At 31.0% G+C, this 10,136-nt stretch overlaps 1 protein-coding gene across 1 annotated transcript; it reads right to left on the reverse strand.

Annotated features, from left to right (window-relative positions):
• Positions 1-1,638: 1,638 nt before the first annotated feature.
• Positions 1,639-7,403, reverse strand: LOC126678905 (receptor protein-tyrosine kinase CEPR2). Its single transcript, XM_050373825.2, is given in 5 exon segments — positions 1,639-1,915; positions 1,918-2,240; positions 2,998-5,579; positions 6,869-6,913; positions 7,007-7,403. Coding segments are annotated over 3 exon segments (2,880 nt in total). The 5' UTR covers positions 5,516-5,579; positions 6,869-6,913; positions 7,007-7,403; the 3' UTR covers positions 1,639-1,876.
• Between the last annotated feature and the right edge of the window lie 2,733 nt (positions 7,404-10,136).

Below are 10,136 nucleotides of genomic sequence, written 5' to 3' on the forward strand. Positions count from 1 at the left end.
CAATTATTCTATAAAAGTGTATATCTTAAAATTTATTTTTTAATCCATCTAATTTTTTTATTGTCAAGTCAGATGGATTAAAAAAAATCAATAAAAAATATTATTATATTTTACTCTAAAAATAATACTAATTAGTAGCCTTTTCCAAGTCTTCTAGTTAAATTTTAAAAACCAAATAATAAGGTTCAGTCAACTAAGCCCTAGTCAGTATTTTGACTAGAAAATTTGCAACACTGTTCTCTAATCTTTATCACTCACACGCACTATTTGGTTTTCTTTATTTTTTTTCACTTGAAAAGGGAATTGTATAGTTCATTGTAGTCTTTCTACTGTTAAAATATATAGTAAATTAAATAATATAAAATATTCAAAAATTAAAATAAACCAAATTTTTGATCTATTTATAAAAAAAACAGCAAAACAAAATTTAAAAATGAAATTTGATGATACAATAAATCATTGAATTCAAATGTTGAAGATTCTCGAATATCATTTACATCCTTAGAACATTATGCTATGTTTCAACAAGTGACAAAATTAGGATTTTTTTCAGCCTGAACTAAACTCATCTGATTATTTAGTTCACCTCTAACCTCCCAGCCGTCCGAGCTTAGAATTTCTGACACACGATAATGTCTCATGTGTTGCACACATCTGACACACAGTTCGAGACATAACAGAACGTGTCATCTCAGCTAACATAAAGTGGGGACCAAAGAAAAGAAGGAAAATCTCAGTAAGATTTGCACGGATTGGTCTATATAAACCACCTTATGTGCAAAACCTAAAAGTACTTCTTTTTATTCACCATTGTTTACTTTCTCTTCTCTTTTTTCCCGTCACTAAACTCACTTGAACGTCGAAGCGGACGGCCGGTGAACTCCACCGACATTCCTTCTGACATTTGTTTCCGCTGTTCTCAGGTTTTAAGAAGTTCGGATAACCCGCCTGGTCATCTTGTGATTTATTACTTATAACCCGCCTGGTCATCGTGTGATTTATCAGTGGATAACCATATTCCTCGGATTCTTGATTAAAGAATCTCCTTTGTCCAATATTATAATTGCTAAATCATTGGAAAATATTCTATTTTTTTCTATGATTTAAAATTTTAAAATCGTCAATAGCGTATTTTTCAATTTTCATTTTCAATTATAGCCATTTGTTTAAATTGAAGCAGAGAAAAATTCAAATATAACTTTTATATTACTTCAGTTTTAAAAAATTTGATGGTAAAAAAGCAAGTTGAAATTATATAAAGCAATATAAATGACATATTTAAATTTTTTTTCATATAATTTGAACAAATAATTACAATTGAAATTGAATATTGAGAAACCAGCTAAAATTGAGGATTCTATAAGTTTTAGCCATAAATAAAATTTGTTTTCAATGAGATCTAAGTATTGACATAATCATTGTCCATATACTCTCGCATAGTAACGAGGTCATAACATTGATACTGTGGACTGCAGCTACAGTTGGGAATAGGTCTAAGATTCATCAATTGATGTCATAATTCTTTCAAATAAGTATTAGTAATCAGCAATAAAATTTAACAACTAAAAAAGTTCACATTTTCAAATGAATATCAACAATAAAATATTAGATATCCTGACTCAGGAAAAGAGAGAAATATAGAGAAGCAAATAATACTAAAATTTACTTGCTGCTTCTACAAAAAGCAATACACAATATTACTGTAACCTGATTAAGTAGATACCAAAAAAAGAAACTAAACCTTATAAAACAAAACAACTTATGCTTGTAACCCAAACATATATACACACATATAATTATATATTCTCCGTAAACTTGTATTAGCCCCTTGCTTACAAGTTCGGACATCAACTATTCCTAACAAAGAAAAAGCTTGTTATTTATGTCCGAACTCTTTTCTGGCGACCTGTAAGAGCAAGGCTCAGCATCTACAAGCATTTTCACCACTTCTCTCATGTTCGGTCGGAGATTCGGAAGCTTAGTGGTGCACAGAATAGCAATCTTCAATACTTTAATCATGTCGTCTTCAACTGATGATTCTGAGGCAATAATTTCACTGTCTAGGACTTTGATCACATTTTCGCGGTTGTTGAGATGCGTCCACACCCAGTAAACTATGTCTTTTCCTTCTCCGTATGCTTCTTCGTCGATCGGTCTTCTACCAGTGACTAATTCTAGTAGTACAACGCCGAAGCTGTACACATCGCTCTTTTCTGTCACCTTTAGAGTGTATGCCATCTCTGCGTTATTAAAAACAGAAATTTTTAGATTTTGGATATCTAAATAGTTTTATACTGTTTTGAGACGCTCTGCAAGTACCCAAATCTTGAATATAGCTGTTTAGAAAATTCCTATTGATTACTATTATCCCCATGAATATATTCAAACTACAGTTTCCCGTGAATTCTAAGAAAATACTATTTAGAATTACTATTTTAAGATCCTTGAACTAGAAGTGTGCATTCAGTTTGAACCAAAACCGAACTGAATTTATAAAGAGATTAAAATTTCAAAGCAAATCGGTTTGGTTTGTATTAAAACTGAACTGGAATTTTCTAGATCGAAAACCGAAAAACTAAATCTTTATACTATCAAACAGAAACAAATAGGTTTGGTCCGTTTTTGCACACCTCCATACCCTGAACTATCATGAAACTTTTATATCTCTCACAAAATTGTGATAAAGAAATATGCAATACTCGCATCATAATTGAAGTAATAAAAGTTTTCTTTTAGCATACACTAAGTAGTACGGATGCGGACACAAGCACGCAAAACAGAAAACTTGGACACGGATACGTCGAAATAGTGTTATTTTAAGATTTTTTGTGTTAAAAATGAAATGTCGTGTCCGTAACGCCAAGTTTCCGACACGTTTAATGAAAAACGTGATTGAATGAAATACATATGTGCTACCTACAGCATACATAAAGAAACATTAACCATGGGATAGATTGATAATTAAAAAAAATGGAGAAGAGAGTTTAGGGAACTAACCAGGAGCAATATATCCATGAGTACCAGCAACAGAAGTACAAGACATTTCCACAAGCTTAGCCACACCAAAATCAGCAATTTTGGGCTCATAATCATCATCAAGCAAAATATTACTTGATTTTATATCTCTATGAATAATTGGTGGAGAACAATCATGATGCAAATAAGCAATTCCCTTTGCAGCTCCTAAAGCTATCTTATACCTCTGCATCCAATCCAATTCAGCCACGTCATCTTTTATCTTTCTGTGAATTGCTTCAAACAAATTGCCTTTAGCCATATGTTCCAACACTAAATAACTCAACTCTCCTTTCTGTAAACTTACATAAAGCTTTAGTATATTTCTATGCCTTATTTTCCCTAATATCTCCATTTCAGAAGCTGAAACTTTTAGATTGTCTTCTTTCCAGAGCTGCTTCACCGCCACGGTGCACCCGCTTTTCTTCAAATCTAACCGGTATACTTTTCCGGTTCCGCCAATTCCGATTAGGTTTTCTTCTTCTAAGTTACAGATTTCGTTCGCGTCGATATCTAATTGGTGGAAAGATGAAATTTTCCAGTTTGGATTCTTTTCGGCTTCTAAATCATCTTCTCCGTCCGCCTTGCCTTGCCGGAAGTTTCTGTAACTAAGAAGTATTAGTCCAACTAAAAGAATAATTAAGGCTGATATGATTATAGAGAAAAAGACCATTTTGTCTCCCAATGTCTGTTCCTGGTTGTGCCTTGGCATGCAAGTATTCATCTTCGAGTTCATGATTTTTCTGGAATTTTCATCGACACAGAGTTCTTTGTTTCCTGTAAACGCTCTGTCACCACCCATGCTCAAAAGAACAGACGGAACATTTCCTGATAATTGGTTTCCTGACAAATCAATTGAACTTAATTTCAATTTCTCCAAATCTTCTGGAATAAACCCTGTCAGTTTATTTTCTGAAAGATTCAGTGAGTTCAAAGCGATCATTAGAGGAAGTGTACGAGGAATTTGACCGGAAAGTGAATTAGCAGCAAGATTCAGGTCTACCAGTCCGGCGCAATCACTCAGCTTGGACGGTATGGCTCCGGTCAATGAATTATGTTCCAAATGCAAGGATGTTAACTGCTTCAGGCTACCAATTTCAGAAGGAATTTCACCGGAAAAGTTATTGTTATTCAGGTAGAGCCTCTGTAGATTCATCAAATTTCCGAATTCTGACGGAAGCTGACCTGAAAACCGGTTATTCTGCAGACTCAACTGATTCAAGCTGGTAGATAAACCAATTCTAGAAGATATCTGTCCACTCAACTCATTATCACTGAAATCTAGTATAATGACATGTGGCAGAGCCCAAATCTCATCAGAAATCTGTCCTGATATCATGTTCTTGCTGATCCTGAATCTTTCCAAGGTCTTACACTCAGCATAAGAATCTGATAACTCACCGGAAAACCTGTTCCCTAAAGCAAGCAAATACTGTAACTTTCTGCCTTCACATAAGAACTTGGGGAAACTACCTGAAAATTGATTCTCAGATATATCAAAACTGTTCAGTGGTGAGAACCTACCGAAATTCGCAGGAAACTCCCCGGAAAAATTGTTTCTATAGATCGAGAACGCGTCCAGATGACACAATTCTCCAAAACTAGATGGAATTTCTCCAGAGAAGCTGTTATCATATATCTGAAACACTACCAAATTCTTCATATTACCAATTTCCTCAGGAATTTTTCCATACATCTGATTAGCAGAAATATCAATTTCGCGCAGAAGGGTGAGATTTGCAAGCTCCAATGGGATTTCCCCAGTCAAATTATTAACGAAAAGCTCAATTTTCCAAAGCTTTTGCAACTTAGAAATTGATTTTGGGAATTGCCCTGAAATCTTGTTTCTGGAAATATCAAGTGTTTCCAGCTCTACAAGTCCAAAAATAGACTCAGGAATCTCTCCAATCAAATGGGAATCTGCTAGAAACAACAAAGTCAAATTCTTCAAATTCCCAATGCTTTCAGGAATTTCACTCTCATCAAACTCATTTTGCCCAATAGCTAGCTGAACCAAACCTGTTAAATTTCCAACCCAACCCGGAAACTTACCCGAAAAGTAGTTTAAAGACAAATCAAGAAACTCCAAGTTTCTCAAAGAAGAAAGATCAGGTAAAACTCCAACAAACTCGTTTCCGGTAAGATTCAGAATTTTCAGATGGGTGCAATTAGTAATCTCAGAAGGAAGCTTTCTTGAAAGTTTATTAGAAGGCAATGAAAGGGTAGTCAAGCTTTTAAATAAAGAAATAGAAGGTGAAATCTCACCAGAAAGAGATTTATTATCAAATGAAATTACAGTAACTTTTCCAGTTGTTGAATCACAAGTAATTCCTGAAAAGTTGCATGGAGCAAACTCTGACTCTTTCCAAGATTCCAAAACATTTAATGGGTCTTCGAGGTGTTTCTTGAATTCAAGCAAGGCCTCTGTTTCAGAATTGGATCCAAAACAAGGAAGGAGCATTGAGAAGAAAAGAATGGAGAGTAAAGAGATTCTGGCCATTATAAGAAAGAACAGAAGCTGCAATAATGCTCCTTTAAATTTCTGCCATTGATCACCAACTATTCTGAAAACAAAATGAACAGAAAACATCTAGGCATGATTACATGGAATTTTAAAATCTATTTTGATTATGATAACTCAACAATCATAATTAAAAAAAAAATTAAGACAAAAATGATCAATTTTTTTGGCAAAATACTCTTTCATATCTATAATTTTGACCATTTTGTTAATTATATCCTTAAAAATAATTTGGACATTATGGTACGTTAATTTTATAATTCAGACATATACTCCGCATTTTAAACGCAAATAATCATCCATAAATTAAAATAAAAGATCAATTGTGTAAACTAATCATATATAAAATTCAAAATTTATAAAATAAATTTCAAAAATAGGTTTAAATTGAGAGTCCTAATGTGAAAAATTGGCGGACTAAAATATCCAAACTAATTTTTAGAAATATATTTAATAAAATGGTTAATATTATGAATATAAAAAAGCATTTTGCCTTTTTCACTTCATACGGATGAATAAAAAAAATCCCTTTAATTTTTTTTTTTTTTAAAAGATCTGAACTGAAAGAGCATTATTAAGGATGTGGATTTGGTCAAACGAACCGAACCGAAGTAATTTCTGAAAGAAAAAGATAATCAAACCAAACCAAACTAAATTTTTAAAATTTAAAATATTTCAAACTAAAGCGAATTAAACAATCAGTTTAATTATTATTATTATTATTTTGTTTGTTTCAATTTGTACTAAAACTGAATTGCATTTTCTGCTTTCGAAACCTAACCAAAATCCAAATATTTTTCATAATTCGAAACCGAAAGGAACTAATTTATCAATTCGGTATAATAATTATTCGATTTAGTTCGATTTTTGAACATCCTAATCATAACTAATAAAGTAATATAATAAGGAAAATACTTTAGGTTAACATAGAGACAAAAGAGAGAGAGCCTAAAGCAATAGAGCAAGGGTGACGTTAGAACGTCAATTTTGTCTTTAGCTGTGACATATATTATTATTGCAAGAACCCAAAAAAGTAAAACAGAACTTTAAAGTCACTCATAAACTATTCATCATTTTTTTGATATTTTGTTATAATTATGAATTATGATCATGGGGCTTAGTTTTGTTTAGCAAGTAAAGCAAAACAAAGCAATCAAAAAGTTCATTAATTGTAATGATTAATATCCATTAAAAATCAGCTATTTAATCATATGAAACCACATCTCATTAATCACTTCAAGAAAGTAAAAAGTAAGCTTTAGAAAGATCCAAATCCATAATTTGTCTTAATGAAGATCCCATCAACCAAACCAAATAAAAGAAAAAGAGTACCTTGGTGAGAATTGGAATCTGAGTTTCTTGAATCCACTTGCTGTTCTGAAACATTAAACTCAAGATATGATTATTTGACATTGAATTCTTAGTTTCTTGTCAAGAAAATGTAAAATAAGCAGGAATTCAAGAAATTACCTGAAATGAAAATCTCGTGATGAATAAAAGAGGTAGAGTTTTTTCTCTCCAAGAAAACAAGAACACAGTTGAAACTTTAAAGAATTAAGATGAAAACTAAAGAACAGGATTGCTTCTTTAGTTTATTGAATTCTGGAAAGAAAATGGAGCTCTGTTTCCTGAGAAAAAGCTGAAAACAGAGCACTGTAATAAAGAAGAAACATTAAAAAGCAAGAATTTGAGTACAGGGATGAAGACTAATGGTACTGAATAGTCCAAATTGGAATCAAATTAGAGAAGCAAGTGATTTGGCTTGAAATAATGGGAAAAGAATGTGAAGATTGAGAGTATAGAAAGAGAAAAGAAAGTGGGTGAAGTCGTTTTGTATTGGCGTTTAGTCACCTTCGTTTATCAGTACACATTATTTTGTAGTGGGGGCTCTGGATATGCATTAGTTTAGTTACATCACTTCTTGTTTTTTTTTTTTTTTTATTGGATAAAGGTTCAAATACGCTCTTATTGTTTAGGCTTAAGAATAAATCAGTCCCTCGTGATTTTTTAGTCTCAAAAACAAGCTTAACATTTTTAACTTAGATTAAATGTGTTCCTGTAACGGAGATAAAGAGTAATGCTATATAACCCAACACTTTCCTTCACTATTATATTAAATCCACTTTTATCAAAAAATTCTGACACGTGGTACGATATAATTTATTTTAAATATTCGGAGTATTAGAACAAAATTAGTGTTGGTTTGTAAGGCTACTCAAGAAAAGGGGAGGGGGTAGGGGGGAATTGATGTCTTAAAAATAGTCTTACTTAAATAAAATTAGCTTGATAATATAAGACTAATTTTAACAGAGTATAAGCGCAATAAAGTAAAGATATGTTGAAAAATAAGAGACACAGAGAGTTATAGTGGTTCAGCAACTGCTTACATCTAATCCTTAAAATATTCCCGTCTTGAGTGTCTACTATCAATTTCTATTACGGGCTAGAAACACGTGTTTTGAAAATACAACATTAAAAACTATCTTGTTTAACCTGATTTTTTCACCTCTAGTTTTAAGATCTAAAAACTTTAAACCAGTAAACTTGTTTTTTTTATATAATTGGGAGGGGAAATACTTGTGGAAGGAAACGAACCCTCTACCTAGCAGTTCATACCGCTTATACCATTTGAGTTATAGCTCATCGGTAGTAAACTTGTTACTTAGGTATTTATAAAATTCTTTAACAAATAGATTGTTTTTGTTTTGCACGAAAAATCCCACTAATACATATAAGATTATAGGTATTATAAGTTTAAGAAAACACCAATGACTGATACTCAAAAAAATAGTGAATAAAATGATTCATTAATGTATAAAAGTATCTCACTTGAAGAATATATTCGCTCAAAAATCTTGCTTGAAAAGAATGAAAGATGTACTGTTCATAAAATATATGATCAAAAATAACCTCAAGATATTTTCAACCTAAATTTGTTAGGTTATAAGACAAATCAAAATAGTTTAGAAGCAATTTACAAACACATAGACGAAGTAAACGTAGAATTGTAATGCTAATTTTACCAAAATTAGTTTTTCTCTCCTTTATTTTTTCTGCACATATACATACTACATGACAACTAGTTTGATGCTAGCAAAATTTTACAAAACCGTCCTTTGCAAAAAAAAAAAATCGTTCTAGACGCATGTAAAAACATTTGAGCTTCAACCTCCAGAACTTTATTAAACCATATATTTTTACAAAAAGACCTATACACTATTAACTATTCGGTCCAACTTGATTCATTGTCTGGATTGAATTCTTCAATTTCAAATTTTTTTGATTAGAAACCAGTTTTATCATTTTTCAAATTAGTGTCTACAAAATGAAGAGCATTAGAAAGCAAAAATATTAAATGTTATTTGATCAAAATTATGAATCATCAAATTTAGGGGTAATCTTTAGCAAAAATAATTTGAGTTAGCATGCATTCATATTTGTAGTCTTAAACTCACATCACGTGCCTTAAACTTTAGATTAAATACATGGTAATTCCTATAAAACAAAAGACTAAAGATAATAAAATCAATTACTGTTGCATGGTTGAAAAATCTTGAAAAAATAATTGGATTACTAAACTTGTGTAGGATTTAATCCCAGTATTGGCTAAAATTGACGAATTTCCAAAACATGCTGAAAATACATATATTTAAATTGATTGAGGACTTGGAACACATTTTAATTTGACATTTAGTTATGGAACCCAAGAGAAATTGACCACTTTTGAAAAAGATAAAACAACACCGACAGATTTTTGGCATTTAGACATGATAATAAGTAATTTTATCATAAACTAAAATATTTGTTTTATTATTTTTGAAGAGTAATGCTATTTTTATTAATATTCCATATCCCATCATTCTATTAGTGTCTAGTAATTTATTTAAATCTGACAGAATTATATAATTAACAATCATTTGGTACTCTCAATTTTTAATGGTGCCATATTTTCATATGTCGTGAAAAATAATTGTGAAAATATTAAACATAAATAGATTGAAATTAAAACAAAATATTAAATTTAAATAGTTCTTATGATTATTTTTCACGCATTTTTTAACGGATATGATTTGCTTTATTTTTTAGAGCTACAAATTATTAAAATAGATCAACTTTAATTTATATGAATTCTTTCTATAAATAAAAGGGCCAACATAATTTTTTATTTTGCATAAAATGAAAAACTTCTTCCATAACTGAGTTTGTAATTTAGACAGATTTAACCAACTGCATTAAGCAAGATAAAATAGGTACCAGTTGAATTGGATAAAACTATAATTTCAATTCAAAATTTTATCTGTAGAGAACTATATTTGAAAGTTTTATTCTCTTTTTTTTTTGAGATAAAAAGTTCTATTAATCAAAAGCTGATTGATCAGCCAATACATAGAATTTGATAATTGGAGGGACATGCCCCAACCAATTAGATAAACTAAAATAGTCATATGCTACCACATGAGATTTTCTATTAAAACAACATTTATGCATCTCAATTAAGCTAAAGTAGTCATGTGCTATTAAACTGATAATATTACAAAGCAAGGAGTTGTTGTTGAAGACATCCATTACAACCTTTAAAATAAAGGGAATTAGATTAGCT

The sequence above is a fragment of the Mercurialis annua genome, linkage group LG1-X (assembly GCF_937616625.2).
Source record: "Mercurialis annua linkage group LG1-X, ddMerAnnu1.2, whole genome shotgun sequence".
Taxonomy (NCBI): Eukaryota; Viridiplantae; Streptophyta; class Magnoliopsida; order Malpighiales; family Euphorbiaceae; genus Mercurialis; species Mercurialis annua.